Raw genomic sequence first — 23348 nt, 5'->3', positions numbered from 1 at the left:
CCCTCTGGCAGTGCACTTGCAATGCGGTCCTGTGACCAGTGGCTGGCGCACTGAGTTGCACCGGCAGCACAGTCCTGTGGCCCAGGGTGGGCACGTGCCAAGTGGCTCCGGATTGCAACGATAGCATTGACCTGTGACCTGGGGCTGAGCCCTCCATGTGCTTCCAGGTTGCAGCGGCAGTGCTCTCCTGGGGCCCGGAGTGGGGTGCGTGTCGGGCGGCTTTGGATCTGACTGGCAGCATGGTCCTGGGGTGGGGGTGGGGTCCATGGTCCCCCTGGCTTGTACTCACAGTGCAGGGTCCTGGGTTGCAGGGTCTGGGCGCGCAAGCAAGGAGGTGCGGCGCAGGAAGTCTCTCTGTTGTGCATTCACTGCAGACATTTGGGAGTCCGCGGTACCATGCCACTCACGCCGGGGCGTGATGGTGGGCCCACATGGGTTATGGCTGGTAAGCAGCCTCCTGCACTGATCCGGGATGGTGTCTGAGCCAGTCCTGGTGTCGGTGTGGCTGCGCTCCTGGCCTCTGCTGCTCCCCTCTATCAGAAGCATGGGCTCTACGCCAAAGTTACACCCGGCCTGGGAGTGCCTGTGGCAGTAGCAGGGGCTCCCCTTCCATGAGAGTCTGGTCTGCCAGTCCCCGAGACTCCTGCAAGATCTAACTGTCCCTCAGTCACCCACACACACACCATAAATTACATCTGTGAATAGTCAGAGAAGTGGATATTCAAACAATAATGAGGTGAGTTTCTTCTCTAGAAATAGGCAAGGTTTTAAAAACTGATGCTACTTTATGTGATGAGAATGCAGAGAAATGCTTGCCTGTAACACATTGGTTCGACTAGGAAACAGTGGCAAAGAAAGGTCAGCAGGTGTAAGTAGGAACTCATGTCACTGCACGTGGGGTTGAAAGGTGTATGGGACAAAATTACCTTGACGTAGTCCAAGAACTGGAGCAGGGGATGGGCGACAATAAATTGTGATGAAGTCCCAACAGGAAGAGGTAAAAGTATTTAATTTAAGGTAGACTTTAATAGGTCAGGAATGCTTGTTAAAATGTCTAGGGTAACCATTAAGAGATAATGAAAAAATGTATGACTAAGAAGCAAGTAGAAGAGTTAATGGAATTATAAAAAAAACAAAAAACATGTGGCTAATCAAATAGTAGTCAGGAACCCAGCTGGTGGGGTTCAGTGGTTGAATGTCGACCATGAACCAGGAGGTCATGGTTTGATTCCCAGTCAGGGCACATGCCTGGGTTGCCGGCTGGATCCCCAGTAGGGGGCGTGCAGGAGGCAGCTGATCACTGATTCTTATCATTCATGTTTCTGTCTCTCTCTCCCTTCCTCTCTGAAATCAATAAAAATATGTATACATATATTTTTTTAAAAGTAGTCAGGAAAGGAGCAACAAAGGAACAAAGGTCATGGAACAGAGACAACAACAGGAAGATGGGAGATTAAACCAGAACCACAAATTCCTGCCTTACATATTAATGAACTGCAGAAAAGCAACTCGGCACAGTACGGCCTCACTTCACATTATCAGTAGCTCTGTGACTTGAGTGAAATGACGTGTAAGGAAACCAGTTCCCCACAGGCTCGTCATGATGGAGAAGAGTCAGGTCCCTGCGGCGTCTCAAGGGTGTGATGCAAAGATGTTGAATGGGACCTGCCAGATATGTGACTTTCAAGAGACAAACCTTACATATCAGGACACAGAAAGGTTGAGAAAGGATAGAGGAAATCTGCCAAGCAAACACTAACTAGACAACGCTGATGTCACTAACTTCAAAGAAAACTTGAAAGCAGGAAGAGCACAAGAAAGTCACTTCATAACAATGAGAGGGTCAGCTCAGCAGATGAGCCTGCCAGGCGGCCCGAATGCACCCAATGCTGGAGCACAGAGTGGACAGAGCACACTGGGCAGCACACAGGTGCCTCAGACACAGGTGGGCATTGGCAGCGCATGTCCCTTGGCAGCTGATAGAAATTTAGTGGAGGTACAAAGGTTTGAGTGCATGGTTAAACTACATCTAACACACACCTAAAAGTATACCTGCAAGTGCAATATTTATGTTCTTTTGAAGAATACAGAGAAAAGTTCTCAAAAGATGGTATGTTCTGGACATGGGATTGAAATAATACAGAAGTCGTGTTTTGACCACAGTGCAATTAAGCTAGAAATCAATAGAAAATACCCCAAAATTTGAAAATCAAGTATTATACTTCTAAAAAGCTGTGGGTCAAAGAAGTCAAATGGGAATTAGAAACTATTTTCCACAGATAATGGAAACCAGCATCTAAAAGCTGTGGGATTCAGTTAAAGCTATTCTGAGACACATTGGAAACGGAAAAGGCTGCAAACCAATGTCCACATACCTATCTCAATGGGGCAAAGGACAGTAAGAAATGAGAAGGAACAAAATAATAGAAGATAATGTCAGAAATCCATAAAATTGGAAGCTGTCAAGTTTAACAAAGCCAAAAGGAATTATTTAAAAACATTCATAGAATTTATAAGCCCTAAGAAGCTTGACTTAAGGGAAAAGAGAAAGCCAGACACAAAGACTCAACAGCAAGAATGAAAAGGCCATTACCACAAACACCGAGACGGTAAAAGATGGCACTGTGGACAACTCATGTCCCTGAAGGCTTACACGAGTGAGCCGTGGGTTCATCTGTTGGGGGTGCCGTGTGGTGGGAGATGTGTGGGGATGGCGGACTGGAGCTGTACCTGCTGTACAGTCAGTACCTGCTGTACTCACCTGCTTGGTGTTTTTTCTCCCAAAGTTCCTGATGTACATGTCATATTCATTTACTGGTGGCAGATCCAAGAAAGAGAATGTGAATGAAAAGTCCAGGTCAATAAGCCGAAGCAACTTCTTGCTGCGTGTCCTGGAAAATAAATTGGAAACAGACAAGTTAAACTGAGCAAGTTAAACAGACAAGTTAAACTGTCTGTTTTCCAATTTTATGGATGGGAAGGTGGTGGTTTGGGTAATGACCCTGAGTGAGTGGGAAGGACACCTGTGGGTGGAGCACCAGCTGGGAGGAGAGCAGAGCTCCTGCGATGGGGTGCCCAGGAGCCTGGTGCCGGCATTAACGTCCGGAAGGAAAGGAGACCAGCTCGGCAGTCGAATAGGAGTCTGTGAGCCGAGGAAAACCAAGTGCAGGGTTTGGGCGCTCTGTGGGCGGCAGGGCGGCTGGCTTGTAGGCGACGGCATGGTTCAGTCCCATGGGACACAGGTCTGCGCTTCAAGGACAGTGGGCGTCACGAACATGACACGCCCTTTCAGGCCACAGCACAGCGACATCACAGAAAGGCAATGCTGGTCCAAGCCCACGAAGTCGTGAAGTGAAGAGAATTGCTTTCTGTGACAGTTCTAGGGACAGAGCCTGACGTGGTTCTGTGTTGACTCGGGAAGCGTGGTTCATGATGCTCTCACGTTGGTCCGTGCGTGACTGCTAAATGCCTCAGACACTGACAGGTGAGTCCTGGACAGCAGCTCTGTCTCACCAGAGGCTCCCCGCATGCCCCTGTGCATTGCTCAGTTTAACTTGTCTGTTTCCAATTTATTTTCCAGGACACGCAGCACGAAGTTGCTTCGGCTCATTGACCTGGACTTTTCATTCACATTCTCTTTCTTGGATCTGCCACCAGTAAATGAATATGACATGTACATCAGGAACTTCGGGAGAAAAAACACCAAGCAGGTGAGTACAGCAGGTACTGACTGCGCTCTGGACCTTGAGGGCAGGGAATGTGCGGAGGAGGAGGAGGGAGGGAGAAGGGCCCCTCATTCACCACGTGGTGCAAGTGAACCTAAACGGTGTGCAGGTGTCCACAGAAGCCCACACGGAGGGCGGCTCCCCGCTCCCAGTGTGGCTGTGTGGGGAGCAGAATGTCCCCTGGATCCCTTGCTCAGGTCCCAGTGAGGGTGTGACTGTCATAGTGCAGGGCCTCTAAGTGCTGTGCACCCAGTGATTCCCATGCTCCCCCTGAAGTGATTCACCCTCGTCCCATCCTTTCTGTTCCATTGCACCTCCCCCTGTATGCCCTGACTGTCCCCTGCCTGTGTGCCCTCTCTCACTGTGCCAGGCCCCCTCACCTGCCTGTGTGCCCTCTCTCACTGTGCCAGGCCCCCTCACCTGCCTGTGTGCCCTCTCTCACTGTGCCAGGCCCCCTCACCTGCCTGTGTGCCCGCTCTCACTGTGCCAGGCCCCCTCACCTGCCTGTGTGCCCTCTCTCACTGTGGGAAGCCCCCATCACTGACCTGTGTTTTCTCTGTCACCGAGCCTAGCCCTCCTGTCACACGTGTGTTTCTCAGTGTCCATGGCCTGGTTCGAGGCCTGAGGTGAAGCCTTCCCTCATGACTTACACTGAACTCTCTTATTCCAAAGTCTCCACCCTCCATGCCACACAGCTGACTTCCCTGTTGTACTGTAGTCACTAACTCCCGCTCCCTTCCAGAAATTGAAGGCAGGGATTATCTCTTGCATTTTTCTTATGTCCTGTTAGTGCCATTGGGTACATACTCTGGGTCCATTCCGTTGGTGACAGTCTCTCAATAGGAGGAGGTCACGGGACGGCCCTGCAGGAGTGCTGGGTGAGTCCGGCTGACTCACGCTAACCTTGAGCCGATGGTCCAGCTCCTCTGCCCCTTTCCTCATCTCAGAGTTGCTAGTAACGACACGCATTACTGCAGCACGCGCCTGTTTTGCTGTTGCTAATTCTCACCCCAAGGTATTTCCCACTGATATTTTGAGAGAGTGGAAGGGAGGGGGAGAGAGAGAAACATCGATGTGCGAGAGACACATCCATTGGTTACCTCCTGCATGTGTCCCGACCAGGGCCTGGGATCGAGCCTGCAACCAAGATAGGTGCCCTTGACTGCATTCAAACTTGGGACTCTTCAGTTTGTGGGCTGATGCTCTATCCACTGAGCCAAACCGCTAGGGCTAGATTGCCTTTGGTTTGCAAAGTCAGTATGTTCCTAAAAAAATAGATGTTGGTGGGCTCCTCAGTAGTTTTTTACACCAAAGCTGAATTGTTTGATGTGACTTTTTTAAAACCCTTTAGAAAGTCAGGCCTATTAAACACAGCAAACTTTTAAGACCCAGACTGCCTTTGCTTGATGGTATTTATGCCATGATACTTATTTTTGACAAAAGCAAGAAGACTGCCATTGAGAACTAACGTTTTTCTTGTCAGTAACGAGGCATTGCTTGAGGTTGAGTGCTCACACAGCCCTTTGTTTTGAAGGCGTACGTCCAGTGCAATGAAGGGAATGTGGAGCGAGACATCCAGACAGAGGAGATGGAGACCAGGGAGGCGTGGACTCAGCACCCCGGGGAAGGCGCGGCCGTGTCGGGGGGTAAGCAGCTCTCAGCTGCTCCCCACTGAGAGCCGGGTTCTTCACGTTGCCTGTGGTGCTATGCTCAGTGCATCGCTTGCTCTTTCTCCTTCTGCCTTTCTCCCGGGGGTGGTGGTTCGTACCTGATGGAAGTGCCACGCCCTCTTGGTGGGGCAAACCAGCGGCCTGAGCGCCAGCTGGGCCGGTCAGCAGGGCAGAGTCCCCTCCAAACACGCAGCTTCGTGAGGGCTTCTGAGCGCGCTTGGCTTTTGACTTGGGATAATCTGTTCTCCTTAATAGAGATTTGTTTTTAATTTTTTTTAAAATGTCTTTTTCATTGATTTTTAGAGAGAGAGGAAGGGAGAGGGATAGAAACATCAATGAGAGAGAAACATCGATTATCACTCATCTGCCTCCTGCATGCCCCCTACCGGGGATTGAGCCCACAACCCGGTGCTGTGTCCCAAACAGAAATCGAACCGCAACCTCTTGATTCTGGGAACCAGCCAGCTGAGCAATAGAGATTTTCTACACGAGTGTGGTTGCAGATACGTGGTGTCAGTGCAGATGGCAGGTCCCAGAGGCGTGCTCCATGCTCGTGGCTTTCCTCCGTGACCTGTGTGCTCCATGTCCCCTTCCCTGTTGCAGCTGATTCTGAGGAAGCCTCCCCCTAAGAAATCAGGCACCGACATGTGACACTTACACCATCATCGATGCCGTGAGCTACAGGGGTGGGCAAAGGTAGTTTACAGTTGTGAGCACGCAAAACAGAGTTTCTTGTATTATTACTCATTAATGATTGGGTTATTTGTGTTACAACTGTCAATCTACTTTTGTCCACCCGTGCTTTCCTTAATGTCTTTAAAGTAGGGTTCCGTTCACAGACTTTATGTGAAACAAGATGCAGTGGGTTTTCTCAGTTACATGTATTGGGGACAGCGGTTCATGAGGTGACGAGTTTCAGGTGAGCGGTGCTGTGACCCAGCACCTGTGCTCATCGCCCGAGCCTCCCTCCATCAGGTGCAGTTTACAGAGATCCAGAGTAAATGGGGACTTTCTGAGCTCCGCTTCCAGCTTCCTAATGTTCATGTGGGCCCTGCACTCTGACGTGGCTGCTTAGAGCCCACCTGGTTGTTTTCTGTGACTTTTTAGGGAGTGAGAGCAGGGAGCCCTCGGATGCAGCGGCTGTGCCTAAGGTGGACACGCTGAGACTGTCCAGCTTCCTCCGGGCGGCCTGCCAGGTAGGTGCCTGGGACGTGGCCTGTCACCTGGGTCACCACCAACTAACATAAACAACGACTGGAAAACACAAATGAAGTTGGCAAGGCAGACATAGCTCTAGAGCAGCGGTTCTCAACCTGTGGGTCACGACCCCTTTGGCGGTTAAATGACCCTTTCACAGGGGTCGCCTAAGACCATCCTGCATATAGATATTTACATTACGATTCATAACAGTAGCAACATTACAGTTATGCAGTAGCAACGAAAATAATTTTATGGTTGGGTCACAACATGAGGAACTGTATTTAAAGGGCCAGAAGGTTGAGAACCACTGGGCTAGAGCAGTGGTTGGCAAACTGCGGCTCGGTAAACCGCGGCTCGTGAGCCACATGCAGCTCTTTGGCCCCTTGAGTGTGGCTCTTCCACAAAATACCGGCTCTTCCACAAAATACCGACTTCTGCGCATGGGCCACGAAGTTTCAATTGCACTGTGTGTGTGCGCCCACATGTGGTATTTTGTGGAAGAGCTACACTCAAAGGGCCAAAGAGCTGCATGTGGCTCACGAGCCACAGTTTGCTGACCACAGCTCTAGAGTATTTGAAACTAAGAAACTTATGACTTTTAAACTGGCCATGGAAACGTCAAGCGGCATGAGAGACAGGGAGCACGTGGAGGACTTGAGGCGCCTCCGCAGTTGCAGGTGGCGGCCAACTGTCTCCTCTGAGCCCCCACAGACCCTCCCTGTTGCTGTGACACAGGGCAGTGCCCACAGGCCCCGTGAGCCCCTGTGAGTCTCTAAAGAGAAGGACCCCCATTCCTACTCTTTCGAATGCCCTCAAGTCGGGAGTCTGTTCCTGGTCCCACCGCGTCTCCGTTGGTGTAAAGCAGCTGGCGTGGGGCTCAGTCTGGCCTGCCCGCTGTCCCCCCTCCATCGAGTCCTGCTTCCACACGCTGAGCGGTGGCTCTCCGCGGTGTGAGTCCTGGGAAGCTGAGGGGCTGGCAACGCAGGGCGGAGCGGCAGGCGGCTGGGCAGGCAGCAGTGACTGGCTCACTGCACCCCCTGGGTCCTCGAAGCGCAGGGAGAACACCTTGGGGCCTGCGCGTGACGTGTCTCCGTCCTGGTACTTTAGCAGAGTCTCTGCCATCAACAATGGCGTGTGCCCTGAGATCCCAGCTTCCTGAGGAGTTGTTCCCCTGCTGTGCCCGCAGGACAGTGTCCTTGCACCCTGTCGCTTCCTTGGTGCCTGGCGGGGGAGCAGCTCCTGTGAGATGTGGGGGAGATGAGCGGGCGGCGTGTTGATTCGGGCACTCACTGTCTTTGGAAGGTGGTTGCAGTTTTGCTGGAAGAGGACCGCGTGGCAGCTGCCCCCAGCCAGGACCCTGGGGCCCAGGACAGCACCCTGCCCCTCAGCGACAGTGCCTGGCAGCTGAACACCAGCCTGCCCTTCCTCCAGCGTAAGAGCCTCCTGCTGGTGCCTAAGTGGGACCACGCGTGACGCTGACGTTGCGGTCTCGGGTCCGCCTGTGTGACGTGAGGTGCAGGCGGGACACGTGCGGGTGTGCGTGTTTGCTGAGGCGGCACCAGGACCTGCCCCTGCTCGGGCCCCGCTCAGTTGTTCCTTTGGGACCGGAGCAGCGCAGTGCTGAGAGGCCGTGCGGCCTGCGCTGGCTCTGCTCCGTGGATCCACAGTAGCCCGTGGCCTCAAAGCACAAAACGTTTGTCAGACGTGAAGTGTGGTCACATGTAATCGTTTAGATCAGTTTTAAAAACTGCATTTGCGCGGTCCAGTCAGTGCCTGAGGCTGGTCGCTGCTCTGCTGTGGAATGATGGCTACAGGTGGCCGCGCAGGAGGGACGCAGCGTGTCGTGGCGGTGCCTCTGTCCTTTGCTGCGTGGGTGTTTCACATAAACAAAAATGGCATTTTAGCTTTAAAAAGCTTGTGTTTTTGGGGGGTGTTTTTATTTTTAAAAGATAGGAGTTATCCTGTCAGGAAATAGTGAATCACTGTCTCTATGGGATTCCAAACAGGTGTGCACGCTCCACACCACCTCTTCTCCCGGAGCTGCCCAGTGACGCACCCGCAGGCCTGGAGGCGCTGGTACAAGTGCCACTGGCATAAGAGTCCCTTGTGGGGGACACGAGCGTGCGTGTCCTCACAGGACTGGCCTCTGGTGGGCGTGGGAGACCCTCCTGAGGACAGGGAGGGATTCCTCGTAGGTTTGCATTTTGGTAGAATGAATTCTGAGGTGACAGAGGGAGAGTGGATGACAGGTGTCTGAGGCTCGCTGGTCACACCTGTGAGGCGAGGCCTTGGAAGGAGTGATGCTTCCGCCGTCAGGAGTGCTCGCCCGCGCAGCAGCGTGGTGCCAGCGGGCCGCTCCTCATTCCTGCGTTGGCCCATGTGCAGCGTGTGTCCAGTGTCCCGGGCCCTGGTGAGAGTCAGCAGTGGACAGAAATCCTTGTGGGTCAGACTGTGAACTTGCTAAATGAGTGACATGTGCAGTAGGTTGAACTGGGCAAGCTCTTGGGAGAAAAACAAAGTGGGCAGGGCCCCTGACGGAGCTGCTTGGCGGTGTGACACCTCGGGGACTGCAGGGCCCACTGAGGCGGCCTGGCTCCGGGCTGCGTTGTACCGAGTTTGAAGGATCACTTTTTAGCAAACCACACGTCACCTTTGACAGGGTTCAGCATTTCAGGCACGTGGAGCTTTGGACGGCCATGCTGCTGCTTCATGAAGCTGAAATGCACTGACATATGTGTGCTATCTGACCTGGTTCTGGCAGACCCTCCCATGCTGCGGCACTGCTGTATTCTGTCCCCAGATCGCACCGTGTCCAGCTTGCACGCCTCTCCGGCGCGGAGGCAAGTGGTGTCCGTTCACGGGCTTCCTGACCAGGCCTGCGCGCCCCCCGCTGGACCGCAGGCACCTGCTCTGCGTGTGGGACATCTGGCAGCCCTCGGGGCCGCAGAAGGTCCTGGTGTGTGAGTCGCAGGTATCACTCGGGAGCAGGGCGGGCAGGTGGGCGCCTGCTGGGCCACAGGGAGCAGGAGGGTGGGACTTGTCAGCTCCTTTCTCTTTCCTCCTGGCCTCCCTCAGCTCTGTCTGTGACAGGACATGAGCGGGTCTGTTTTGACTCTAAAAATTTTAAGTTCAGAAGAAACCCACAGCATGAAGCCTGGTTGGCACTCACTGTGGGAAGTGGGTATCAGTTAGGGCTCCAGGCCGAGTGGACACACGGCCCCTGGGCATGGCTCTGGTTCCGAGTGGACTTGTTGCTTGTGCTGTCTGGGTCCTGGACATGGTAGAGGTTTCTTAATGCTTGAGATTGAGTCTGTAGTCGCATGCGTTTTCTGGCCCCTGGCTCACAGGCCGTGGTCTAGTGGCCACGCAGGTCACCCTGTTTTCATGCTCCTTGACCTCAGAATCATTGATTCCACCAAAACAGTAGAGAACAGTAACTTTTACTGATGTCAGTTTTGGGACTTGAAGATAACTTTTGGTGACGCAGGCTGTAAATGGAGAGACAGAGCTGGCTTTGCTGATGGGGCTGAGTGGGGCCTGGCGCCCACTGAGGACGCCGGTGCAGACACGCCCAGACGGGCCTCGTGTCTGCAGCTTCTCGGGGAGGCCCGGGCGCCGGGGCAGCAGAGCTCTCTGTCCTCCCAGGTCACCTGTTGCTGCCTGAGCCCCTTCAAGGCCTTCCTGCTGTTTGCTGGAACCGTGCACGGCTCGGTCATCGTGTGGGACCTGAGAGAAGACTCTCGGATGCATCGTTATGTGAAGCTGAGCGACTGCTTTTGGACATTCAGGACAGCAACGTTTTCCACTGGTCAGTGAGGCCCGCCTGCCTTTAGGTGTCTCTAGACAAGTGTGACAGACTCCAGGAGTGTCTGAAATGTCTTGGTATTTATGGTTCCGGTTACCCCAGAGGATGGGGTCTGACCTATGAGCAAAAGAGGCCTTTGACAAAAAGGAGAACAAAAATGCCTCCAGGCCATGGTTAGCCTGTGACCAACAGATTATAACATCTTTCTTGTTAATGTGTGGATTCCAAATCCTCAGTGAGATGACGTTTCTAGTTTTAAATTAACTTAAGGCATGTTGGTAAGTATGCTCCTGGCTTAGTTACCTCCACCAGTGGGGACGAGAGGAACTGGAACAACAGGACCTGCGGCATTCTAGGTTGGACCCCAAGAATACTTCATGCCAGGCAGCTGTAGCTGCAACCATAACTGTGACCACACCAAGCAACCACAGCCACCCAGCACAGCCACAACCAAACAGCTACAACCAACCAACCACAACCAACCAACACAGCCACAACCAACCAACACAACCACAACCAACAACCACAACCGCAAGCACCACCAAACAACACAGCCACAACCACAACCACCACCAACCAACACAGCCACAACTACAACCAACCAACACAACCACAACCACAAGCACCACCAAACAACACAGCTACAACCAACCAACACAGCCACAACTACAACCAACCAACATAGCCACAACCAACCAATACAACTACACAACCACAAGCACCACCAAACAACACAGCTACAACCAACCAACACAGCCACAACTACAACCAACCAACACAGCCACAACTACAACCAACCAACACAGCCACAACCAACCAACACAGCCACAACCACAACCAACACAGCCACAACCAACGAACACAACCACAACCAACCAACACAGCCACACCCAAACAACCACCATCAACCAACACAGCTACAAACAACCAATACAACCACACAACCACAACCAACCAACACAGCCACAACCACAACCAACACAGCCACAACCAACGAACACAACCACAACCAACCAACACAGCCACACCCAAACAGCCACAGCCAAGCAACCACAGCTAACCAGCTACAGCCACAATCAACTATAACCAAACAACCTAGCCACAACTAACCATAGCCATACAACCACACAACTACAACTAGCCAACCACAAACAACCAACCATAACCACAGGCAAACAAGCACAACTACAATCAAAACCAACCAGTCACTCAGCAGCACCCCCACCACTTGGCAGAGTCTCGTGTCTGGGCTCTTTCCAGTGCTTCCCAGGCATCGTGTTCAATGCCGTCTCACCCTCCACTGCTGCTGCTCAGAGATGAGGGCTGTCCACTCACGGGCCCTCACCCAATTGTCCTCACTCTCACTTGTCCCCACCCTGACACCCTTCCCCCTTTCCCACCACCACTGGTCCGCTCTCTGTCTCTGTGTCCTGCTTCTCCAGATGGAAGGTACGAGGGCCATGTGGAGCATGCGCCCTCGCGTCTGGCTTTTTTCCTCATGTAGCGTCTCTGTGGCTCCCCTGTGCTCTTGTGAGTTCCCAGGTCACCTCCCTCTGCTGAGCGGTCGTTCCCTCCAGGAAACACCAGGCGCTTTGTCGGTTATCTGGGCTCCGCATGCTCACACCACATGGCCTCCTCACAGGCACTCTGGGTGTCTGCACCGGGCAGCACGCGGCCATCAGTGTTTTTGCCCACTGACAGGCGTGTGGCAGCCTCCCACTGTTCTCACGGTGGCTCTCGGATGACACGGGGTGTGGAGCGCCTCAGGTGCTTGCTTGCTTTCTGTCTGAGACGTGTCTGTTCAGGTCTTTGACACGTTTTAAACGGATTCATTGCTTTCTCATGGCTGAGTTGTAAGGGTTCTTTGTGCATTTTGGACACCAGCCCTTCATTAGATGTGTCTTCACAAGTATTTCCTCCCTGCTAGGGCTTGTCTTCTCATTCTCTCACACTCCTTTTCCTGATCAGCCCTCTAGGAAAGTCAGCACCACACATGCATGGCATATCTTACTATATGCGTGTCTGTGTTTTATACATAAAAAGAACAAGTATTTTTTTTTTTTTCTCCTAACAACCAATTTTTGCCCCTTTGAGGGAGAATGTGTGAGTCTATAGCATGGGTGGGGAACCTCCGGCCCGTGCGCCGTATAAGGCCCGCGAAATCATTTGGGCTGGCCCTGCCAAGGCATTAAATGTTTGACCCAATACAGCAGCTAATGTTTAAGTGGATGATCTGGTGTGGCCCACAGGTGATGTTATCAATATCCAAGCGGCCCTTGGCAGAAAATAGAATCCTTGTCGGTGTGATGCTGTTGGAATAGACACCTTTCACATGTGCTGCCCATGTTACTGGTTAATCTCTGAGTTCACCACCATGTCCTGTCCCCAAACCTATGAGGCTTCAGTGGGCTCCGGGGAGTGAGGGGTCCATGGACCTCAGGAGAAGTCCGAGCTGCGTCTCGGCGCCGCCTGTGTCCTGCCCATCGGCTCCAGACCTGTCGTTTATGCCTCATCTTTGCTGAGCTCAGCCCCAGCTCTCTCTTTATTTCTTGCTCGTTTTGTTAAAATTTCTGTTCTGAGTTTCTGATTCCAGGCATTTCTGTGTGTGTTTGCTTTACATACGTGCTTTTTGAGGAGGTGTTGCCCCTCCCTCCCGAAGCAGCGGCTCCAGGCTGCCTTGCCCGTCAGGTGGCTGCCCTGGGAGCTGAGCTGTCTCTCTGGTCTCCGTCCATCCTTGAGACCCCCAACTCCCAGGAGGGAGTCCCAGGGCCCTCCACCCACCGGCGGGATGTCCCGTTCCTCTCACAGGTGGCTGGGGCTGTGGTCTGCTCCGTGGTAATGCGGAAGGCAGTGGCCCTGGGGAACCTCAGCCGTGGTCCCAGGGGGAGCATGTATCTCAGAAGCACCTGTGTTTGCCCCTCCTTGACGGCAGTGTGTCTCTAACTTATCCCCCCTGGCGCCTGTGCCTCCCCAGATGGCGTCCTCACCCCTGTGAACCACCGCAGCCCCCTGCAAGCCATCGAGCCTGTCGCGGCGTCTGGCCACAAGAAACAGAGTTTTGTCCTCTCGCCCTTTTCTGCTCAGGAAGGTACGTGACCCTCACCACCCTAGAACCCGGAACTCAGGCTGTGGCCTGTGCGCTCCTCGCTGAGCCATTTCTCTCTCTCTCTTAGAAATGTCGGGTTTCTCGTTCCACATCGCTTCCTTGGACGAGAGTGGGGTTCTCAACGTGTGGGTGAGTGGGGCACGCGGGCACTGCACCCCTGCACTCCCAGGTTCTGGGAGCAGAGTGTGTGGCTGTTGGGGAGAAGGCTGCCAGGGCCACGTGACAGGGAGGCAGGGCAGGGCAGCGTCCCAGGAGCTGTGGGTCCTGTGGGGGCGGACACACGTGGACCAGAGACGGGCAGTCAGGGATGAGGGTAAAGGACGTGCGATGCTCCGAGGCACTGGCCCGATGTCAGGGAGGGGCGAGGGCGGGAGGGGCTGGCAGCTTCGCAGGGATGATTCTGAAGCGAGGCCGCTCTGTCTGGAGCAGTTACGCTTCAAGCACCCGCTCAGCTGGTGTCTCTGTTAGACCTGTGCTGTGCTTAGATGGCTCCCTCATTATAAAATGTGTTAATGTTCATCTCAATATTCTGTTTTTAGGTGGTTGTTGAATTACCAAAGGCAGATCTTGCAGGTTCGATAAGTGATTTAGGTAACTATTAAATGAAAAAAATGAATTTCTGTCAGTGTTTGCTGAAAATGAAAGATTAAAGATAGCATTAACTACTTGGAAAATAAGTGGTTGGCTACCTGAAAGATGAGCATGAAGGTCATGTGTCTTACAACCTCATCGGCCATTGTGTGAGCACCTCAGCTGCAGTGAGGAAGGGTGTGCGGGCTGAGTGCTGGCAGCGAGGCCAAGTGCGTTAGTTCCCTGACGACTGTGTCCCTTGGATCCCTATGTTGTACGTCAGGGACCAGTGTCTGGTCCAAGCTCTATCTCGTGCATTAGATTGGGGGCCGGTCAGAGAGCACCCACTTTGGTGGGAGCCAGTCCTTCACTGATGAGCGTTCTCTGAGCAACCTGGTCCCATCCCAGGTGCCCGGAAACAGGTGAGTGGACTGGGAGTGTGGGCTGAGGGCCCACGGGACTCAGGTCAGAAGGGTGCTGCCGAGGGCGTGCTCAGGCCTGGCTGGCTTCCCTGGGAAGGCGCCCCCTGGGGAAGTGGGACGCTGCTTCCCACCTGTGACGGCAGCATTGGCAGTCTCCTGGCTTCATCTTCGGGTTGAGCTTATTTATGGGCACATTGAGGACAGTGCCTTGCCCAGGATTTGGGTTTCAAGATGCAGTAATTATAAACGGGAAGATGGTGTTGGGAATAGACAGGAAGCAAAGCCACCGCGTGGCTGAGGGGCAGGTTGTGGCCATGACTACGTTGAGGAAGGGCGGTGTGCGAGTCATTGGGAGGAGGCAGGGGCGCGGAGGGGGGCGCCCGGCCTCTGCAGCGCCGGCAGGGCCCATCGCACCCTGCGCTGCTGCGAGGGGCGCGGGGGGTGCTGAGTGCTGGTTTTCATTCCTGTATCTTCCGCTCAGTGTGCTGCCGGATCAGGTCTGAAAAGCAAGGGCTTCCTGACCGTGGCTCACAGCCCTTTCCCAAGGCTCTGACTGCAGACCCTTATTTCTCAGCTGAGCGCCGGGGGCTTTCAGGAACCGCACCTGCCCCCAGGGGCCTCCTGCCTTCCGGTCTGCCCCTGACGCAGGCGTGGAGCAGTGAAGCGTGATTCCAGGGACCGGGCCGCTGGTCCTCAGAGGCACATCTATCCCCGTCTCCCTGCTTTTAGGGCTCATCCCTGGAGGGAGGATAAAGCTGGTGCACAGCTCTGTGACTCGGCTGAGCGACAGGTAAGTGCCCCCGGGAGGCAGCCCCTCAGCACAGGCCCGTGTCCCACATGGGGAGGCGACAGATGATGGCCGAATGCCTGGTCATTCATGAGTCAGTGTAAAGGCACATTGCAAATGGAGAGCCAACTGCTTTTCTTTGATTAAAATATGGTCCAGCTTATGAATCGGTGCAATGTGACTATTTTTCACTCAGTGTTAATACAACCAGGAAGTTAAACAGGACCGGTGGTCGCAGACCCCAGTCCTTCGTGCCCACAGGTGGCCCCTGGGCTGGTGGGACCTCGGGCTCTTGTAAGGACGCAGACACATAGTCCCCGTGGTTACAGAGGTGGGCTCCCTGTGTCAGGGGAATAGAGCTCAGTGAGAGGGGTGTTCATGGTGGTCCCCCGGGACCTGTGCCTACAAAGGGGAGAGGCACAGACCTGGCCGCGAGGGGCAGATGCAGACGGCCCTGGCCCGGGAGCTCCCGAGTGTCCTTGCCAGGTCCTGTGCCCTCTCTCCCACCGTCACTGAACTCGGGAGTCTGAGGAGGGAGTGACCCTGGGTGGCGGCATGTCTCCTCGTCCACCATGGGTATGGCACATGCGTGACTCGCTCTATGGGACATGCACATGCTTGTGGGAGCTCAGAGTGACAGTGGGGGTGACTGGTGACTTCTTGGAGAGGTGGCCCTGAGGTGGGAGGTGGACCAGGAGTGTCTGATCAGCAGGAGCAGGACGTGGAGCCAGGGCATGAGGCTATGACACAGTGAGGGCAGGACCTGGAGGCTTGCCGTCCAGAGAAGGATGAGTCAGTGTTTGCTGCGTGAGGGTTTCCACAGTCCTCCATTCCTGATGGCGATCGGGAGCTGTTCGGGGCTGAGAGGGAAAGTGTGGAGCAGAGGCGGGGACTGGAGCGGAGACGCCTGGGCTGTTGCAGGGATCAGTGTGGAAGGTCATGGTCAGGGCCGGGCAGCCGTCGTGGGGATGAGGGTGCCTTTCAGCGAAGGTCCTAGGAATGGTGAGAGGGAGGCCCTGCCCTCTCCAGTGCCTGGCTCTGGGTCCAGGTCCCACACAGATGAGGAGGAGTGGATCTGAGGCAGGACCTGGGCAGCCTGGCGGGCGGGGGCAGGGGCGGGCTCAGCTCTGTTCTGCGAGTGATAGGAGGGTCTGCGTTTGACAGTTGCAGTCCTGCGTGTGGGGGAGAGAGACCGTGGCCGGATTCCTGCTTCTGGCGCAGGCAGAGCGGTTTCTGCTGTTACAACTATGCACATAAGTCTTTAAATGAGAGGAACGTCTGTCAGTGCCAGGTCCAGGGTGGAGGTTGGAGTCAGGGGCAGCCCGTCTGTGTGTGTGTGTGTGTGTGTGTGCAGGTGTGCGTGAGTGTGCGCGTGCGTGTATGAGTGTGCGTGTGTGTACGAGTGTGCGTGTGTGTATGTGTGCGTGCGTGTGTGCATGTGTGTGTGTGTGTAGGATGAGGCTGGGCCCCTGGGCCCTGCTGCTGCTGTGGCTCCACCCATGCCGGGGCTGCGTGCTGCGGGCTTGCCCGAGGCTGGAAGGTGGGGCTGGACCCTGCACAGCACTGGGGTCCTTGTCACTTCGTGAGAGAGAAACCCAGAAAGCCCCGCCCCAGCCCAGGAGATGGAGGAGGAGGAGACTTGAAACCCCAGCATCACAGGCCTGATCAGTGCAGCCGAAGGAGAGGTTACAGAACCTGCTGCACAGCCCTCGGGTTCGCCTGCGGAGATTACGGCACAATCTAAGAGAGTTCTAGAAGCGAGACTGACCCGTGAGAGTAAAGGAGGGGAATGTGAAGTAGCATGGCATGCGAGACGTATCTGAGGAAACTATCCAGAGCACAGAACATGGGAAGTAGTCACAGGACACGTGTGATGCGTGTGCTGCGCCGTCATGGCCCTCGGTTCCCAGCCCCTCCGCTCACCTCTGCTGTTTCTTCCAGCCTTTCCCACAAAGGCGACGGACGCTGGGGAGCTGCACAAACACTGAATGTTAAATTTTTGCCTTCAGATCCTAATCACTTTATTGTCGGCACCAACATGGTGAGGAATATTCTAAACTTCATTCTGGAACCCTTCTTCTTTCCTCGAGTTGCTTGATCAATGTCGTCAATAAAGATGAATTCACTGCTTTTACAATGTTGCTTAAGCTGTTTCGAGAAGACTAGCTTTACCCAGCCTTGTACTTCCCTTGGCTTTAGTCACTGTTGTATGTTTATCACCAGGGTTTTGTAGGCCATGGCTCCAGACAGGACCTGAGAGTATTTCCCAGATTCTTCAAACCCCAGCAGCACGGTGAGAGGCCGGTGAAGGTGACTGCGCTGGACTTCTCGCCCTTTGGAGAGCCGGCGTTCTTGGTGAGGAGTCTGTGTTTAAGGCACCAGTTCCATTGGGGCCCCAAAGCCCTTGCAGGGACGGATCAACCGTTTACTGCGCCTCAGTCCCCGCAGGCTGGCGGGGCGTCCGCACGTGTCACTGCGAGGTTTCCTGAAAGTCCCTCCCAGCTGTGCAGGCTGTCACATGGCTACTTAGACCTCTTGACACTTGGCGTTCTGACCTAGTTTCAGTGTTGCAGGGGACTCCCAGGAGGGGCAGCGGACCCTGACTGCCCAGCCCGGGGGTGCCCCACAGGCACGCCCTTGCCTCCCGGCTCGGCCCTCTCCTGCGGGTGCACTTAGTCCTGAAGCCCTCCCAGAGGTGCAGGCAGGGCTCCCACCCTAAGTGGCTGAGTGATGGCTGCTCTGGTGGCCACAGAGCCACATCAGCAGGAAGCCAGTGCAGCGCCCCCACCTGACCAGTGGGAGTGGCTGCAGTAACCTCCCGGGTCACGCGTCTCCTGTCTCCTCCGCTATTGCATCTCCTCAGTCTCTCACAACCTGAACAGCGCTCCTCAGTTTGAGTGTGTTCGAGTTAGACTCCATTTTCCATCTTCGCCCACCTGATGGCTCCTGGGTAAGGGGGGAACACTGAGGAGGTCTTGTCTTCCCTTTCTGATAATGGCCATTCCAGGGAGACCAGTGGATGCTCTGCTAGGCTCCTGCCATTCATCACCTCCCCACCTGCACCCTCCCCACCTGCGCCCTGCCCACCTGTGCCCTCCCCACCTGTGCCCTCCCCACCTGCGCCCTGCCCACCTGCGCCCTCCCCACCTGCGCCCTCCCCACCTGCGCCCTGCCCACCTGCGCCCTGCCCACCTGCGCCCTCCCCACCTGCGCCCTCCCCACCTGCGCCCTCCCCACCTGCGCCCTGCCCACCTGCGCCCTCCCCACCTGCGCCCTGCCCACCTGTGCCCTGCCCACCTGTGCCCTCCCCACCTGTGCCCTCCCCACCTGCGCCCTCCCCCCCCTGCGCCCTCCCCCCCTGCACCCTCCCCATCTGCACCTGCCCACCTGCGCCCTGCCCACCTGCGCCCTGCCCACCTGCACCCATCCTATCCTGCAGCCTCACCTGCCTCTGTCCTCACCTGTACCCTCACTTTCGCATCTATGTGCTCACATTCTTACCTGCATCCATTCATGATCCTCACTGGCATCTGATGTCGGTGATTTCCGACGGTGGCTTTGCATCCTGTAGTTAATTCCATGTTTACTAGTTTGCTGTCTGTCTTTTCTACTATGTAGGAGTATGTAAATATGTATGTTAGGTGTACATGTAGGCAGGCATGTTTATTGGTATGTATGGAGGCATGTATGTGTAATGTAAGTGTGGGCACATGGCTCCTTACTCTCCTCAGTGGCTTACAGCCATTTGCTGCTCCTGTTCTGTTCAGAGCATCCCTGGGGGGTCCTTGGAACTGGTCCTTTGCTCTCTGGCATCATCCTGTGAGCCCTTTTTTGCTTTTTGGTGTAGTAAATTCCTGGAGTCAGCCCTTTCTCCAGGGAGTCCTGGCTCCTGTTAGGAAAAAACACGTGGAAACCAAGATCTGGGCAGTGAGAAGTGCTCACTGTGCAGGACACACCGACCGCAGGCCACGCGGCTCAGGCCCCTGAGTGGCCTGAGCCTCGCGTGATGCCGTCTGTGCCTCTGCCTTGTTTATGGACTGACTTAATATATAGAGTACAAGCTTCTCTTTTTAGCTAAATGTTGGTCTTTTACTAAACCAGCTACGTTTTATTTTATGGAAATTTCAACCCAAGGGGATGTATCACTATATTATTGGTGCAAATGTATGTATATCTTTTTAAAGATGCCTTATTGATTTCCATGGAGCCAATCTTAATGCCCTGTGTTTGAATCACTGAGCTCCAACTTTGCTAAAAATAAACGCCTCCTTGTACACTCACGCAATTCATTGCCTGTCGGCCACTTGGGAAGGGGAAGGAGTACAAGATGTCCCAGAACCTCCCAGGTGAATTCTTTGTCGTTTGTTAGGACAGATTTAATGTTAGAATTCTATGTTTCAAAAACAAAAAGATATTTTTGCTGCACGAACTGAAAAATGTTGATGCTCTGAAAGTGTTTCCCACTGTGAGATTGGCTGAAAGGGAAGCAGAGCCGTGATCTGGTTTCCTGCCCGCAGGCCGGCTGCTGCGACGGGAGCATCAGGCTCCACCAGCTGGCGTCCGAGCGGCCGGTGCTGCAGTGGGGCCTCGGCACCGCGGGCCGCGCCATCACCGGCCTGCAGTGGTCCCCAACCCGGCCAGCGGTGTTTTTCGTCCAGGACGACACTTCCTGCATCTACATCTGGGACCTCCTGAAGAGCGACCTGGGTCCCGTAGCCAAGCAGCCCATCTCTCCAGACAGGTAGGTCTGAGGGACCGCGCTGGCCGCCAGTCCTCCCTGCAGAGCTTCCGGTAGTGACGTTAGAATGTGTTCTGTTGTTTAAGGAATGCTTCTATAGTATCAATTTAAGTAATAATTTACAAACCACTTTAAGGTATGTTGATTTCAATTTAGTCCAGAGTAGTCTATGGATTAAAGAATTCACACGGCACCATTTCCCCATCATTGTTCTTCAGTAAAGGAAAGAAGAAACGTGTGAGCCCCTTAGTCATGCTCTCAGGGTTCCGTCTGTACCATCTGCAGCCCTCCATCCAGTGTCTCGCAGTCCATGGCTGGGAGTCAGTCACTGACACCCTGTCACGTGGACGCATTCCTCTGCCCCAGAGTGGGGCGCAGTAGCACCAGCGTGTGGCCTCTGTGTGGACCCGGTGACATGGAGATGATCATGGTCGGCCTCCAGCAATCCCTGTCTTGTTTTATTCATGGAAACTAGAACTATTTCTACAGCCTTCTCGGTGAAGGCTTCTTTCCTGACCCACTTGTCTGCTCACTGTCCATTTCCCTGAGATTTTGTATTTCTCGTTAGTCATTGCCTGACGGCGATGGCTCTAGGAGCCTGGGGAGGGTGGGGACCACCCAGTTGGAGAGTGATTGAGACAGAATCGCTTGCTGGGTGTTAGGGACACACTGATGAGATCTGAAAAGTACTAGGTATAGACATTATTCTAATTATTTTAAAAAATACATCATCAAAATCCAGACTGCGATTCACTTCTAAACACATAATATGCATGTCATTTATTTCAAAAGGCTTGTCAGTTACTTAATAAAACAAATATTTATTGAGCACCTGCTGCTCACCTGGCACCAGGGTATGTAGTGGACCAGTCAGTGGGCTCACATACTTGTGGGGCCAGATGGGTGAGAAACACAATAAAATAAATGAGGTTCCACAGTGGGGTGGGGAGAAACGAGGAGGCACCGGCCCAGGTGTGCACCAGAGGGAGTCAGGACTTTGAATGGGCAGGAAGGAAGGCCTGGCAGAGACTCGGGACATGGGGTCTTGGGGCCGATTGTGCCTGACCCGAACCCTAACCCTAACCCCACCTCTTGCATGGCTGGTGGTCAGTCAGTCAGCTGGGCTGAGGCTGCCAGCAGGGAGCAGCTCAGACCGAGGGAGTGGAGAAAAAGGCAGACGTGATCTAGAACATTCTTCCAGACACCGCCTGCCTCAGAGGTTAGCAGCAAGCAGTGTTTAAGTTAAAGAAGTGATAATATTCAAAGAAAGTGCCCAATTATTTTTCTCTAGAGCAGTGGTTCTCAACCTTCTGGCCCTTTAAATACAGTTCCTCATGTTGTGACCCAACCATAAAATTATTTTCGTTGCTACTTCATAACTGTAATGTTGCTGCTGTTATGAATCGTCATGTAAATATCTGATCTGCAGGATGGTCTTAGGCGACCCCTGTGAAAGGGTCGTTCAACCACCAGAGGGGTCGCGACCCACAGGTTGAGAACTGCTGCTCTAGCGTTTCTCCCCACCCCACTGTGGAACCTCATTTATTTTATTGTGTTTCTCACCCATCTGGCCCCACAAGGATGTGAGCCCACTGACTGGTCCACTACATACCCTGGTGCCAGGCGAGCAGCAGGAGTTTAGAAAGAAGGAAGCATTTGCCCCTGTTAGAGTTAAGTTCAAGCTGTTATACACGCTGCGCACTGTGGCCTGGGCAGCCAGGATCAAACTCGACGCTGCGCTGTTTTCTGCCCTCTTTGCCTGGCTTCTGTCCGGCTCACAGATCTGAAGCACATTTTATTTTAATGTTTTTTCAAAGCACATTAAATTGGCTCTGACAACCCTGGCCAGTGTTTTCAGTGGTTGGAGCGGTGGCCTGAGCACCAGAGGGTCTTGGGTTCGATTCCTGGTTAAGAGCAGGTACTTGGGTTTCAGGCTCACTCCCAGGGCACATGTGGGAGGCACCCAGTTGATGTCTTTCTCACATCGATGTTTCTCTCTTTCCCTTTCACTCTTTCCCCTTCCTCCCACTCTCCTTGGAGAAAAATCAATGGAAAAGTAACCTTGGGTGAGGATTAAGAACAAATAGTAGTGAGCAGGCCTGGCAGTGCTGAGGTGTTTCCGCACCAGGTCTCACCAGGTCTGCAGAATTCAGCGGGAGCTGCTGTGCTGCCCTCGAGCTCTCCCGGCTCCCTGGCCTCCCCCTGCTGCATCGTTCCTGGAGTTCCCAGCTTGTGGCAATAACCAAGCAGCAGTCTTAACATACTCAGTGGGTGGAAATTCTCAAGATTTGTTCCTTTGTGGGCTCAGGAGGGCTTAATTCTCCCTGTCCCGCCCCTCAGTGATGCGGTGGCTCTCGACCTGGGGCCCAGCAGTAGGACCAGACTGTCTCTGAGGCCTGGACAGATGGGGTTGGGAAGGATGCGGGCGCATGGGGCTGCTGGGGTGGCTGCAGGCTTCTCGCCGCAGGTCTGGTCTCAGGGCAGGGCTGCCTGCAGCCCAGGGTTGTGGGTTTGCCTGTCCGGGGAGCAAGTCCTTCATGCTTAACAGGGAGGGTGACCAGCGGTCGTGCAGCAGGCCTCTCGCTCAGGAGTGAGTTTTCAAAATGGGTTTTAGAGGCTTCCCTGTGTTGGCTTCTGTTCTGACGTTCGTCCTGACTCATGGCAGTGGTTAGACTCTCGTTCACGCCCCAGGAGCCTCGCAGTCATGCAGCCTCTCTTCCAGGCTGGTGGCCATGGCGGTCGTGGGCGAGCCAGAGAGGACCAGCAGCGGCTTCCTGGCCCTGGTGCTGGCCAGAGCCTCTGGCCACATGGACGTCCAGTTCTTGAAGCGGAAATGGGCGACCCCCGTGGGGGACGAGCAGAGGAGACTGCGGCTGCTTCTGCAGAAAGCGCTTTAGGGGTGAGCAGCTGGTGTTGTGGGGGGACAGCACATGGGGACCCGGATGTGAAGGGCCAGTCCAAGAGGGGCCTGTCACCATGTGCGGGTGTAGTGTGCAGTAGAACACATGTATTCTGTACATAATTAATTCATTTTACAGGATGTCACAGTTATATTCCCAGTCAATAAATTACTATTTTTGAATGGAAACATTTGTAGTGTGTCCTGAACTTCAAAGGAAACACAGTCATGCCCAGTACACTCTTCCCTGAGAATATTTCTGCTTATTTTTAGACCAGCCTTAAACTATTACCCATTCGCTACCATAGGTTATTTATTTATTTATTTTTATTGATTTCAGAGAGGAAGGGAGAGGGAGGGAGAGATAGAAACATCAAGGTGAGAGAGCATCATTGATCGGCTGCCTCCTGCACAGCCCACACTGGG

General features: G+C 54.0%; 1 protein-coding gene across 1 annotated transcript in view; it reads left to right on the top strand.

Moving 5' to 3' along the window:
• Nucleotides 1-23111, top strand: part of DYNC2I1 (dynein 2 intermediate chain 1) — a 69628-nt gene extending 46517 nt beyond the window's left edge. The window contains 15 exon segments of the mRNA XM_070423549.1: nucleotides 3581-3710; nucleotides 5260-5371; nucleotides 6503-6591; nucleotides 7898-8027; nucleotides 9396-9478; nucleotides 9480-9566; nucleotides 10241-10403; nucleotides 13375-13488; nucleotides 13574-13635; nucleotides 14046-14097; nucleotides 15228-15288; nucleotides 17227-17326; nucleotides 17509-17640; nucleotides 19803-20026; nucleotides 22746-23111. Of these exon segments, the coding sequence (XP_070279650.1) occupies nucleotides 3581-3710; nucleotides 5260-5371; nucleotides 6503-6591; nucleotides 7898-8027; nucleotides 9396-9478; nucleotides 9480-9566; nucleotides 10241-10403; nucleotides 13375-13488; nucleotides 13574-13635; nucleotides 14046-14097; nucleotides 15228-15288; nucleotides 17227-17326; nucleotides 17509-17640; nucleotides 19803-20026; nucleotides 22746-22920 (1714 nt within the window). The 3' untranslated portion in view covers nucleotides 22921-23111.
• Nucleotides 23112-23348: the final 237 nt, after the last annotated feature.

This window comes from Myotis yumanensis, unplaced genomic scaffold (genome assembly GCF_028538775.1).
Source record: "Myotis yumanensis isolate MYYU_CA2020_CCGP unplaced genomic scaffold, mMyoYum1.0.hap1 SCAF_9, whole genome shotgun sequence".
NCBI lineage: Eukaryota > Metazoa > Chordata > Mammalia > Chiroptera > Vespertilionidae > Myotis > Myotis yumanensis.
The sequence above is the reverse complement of the archived record's forward strand: the minus strand, read 5'-3'. Positions and strand labels throughout refer to the sequence as shown.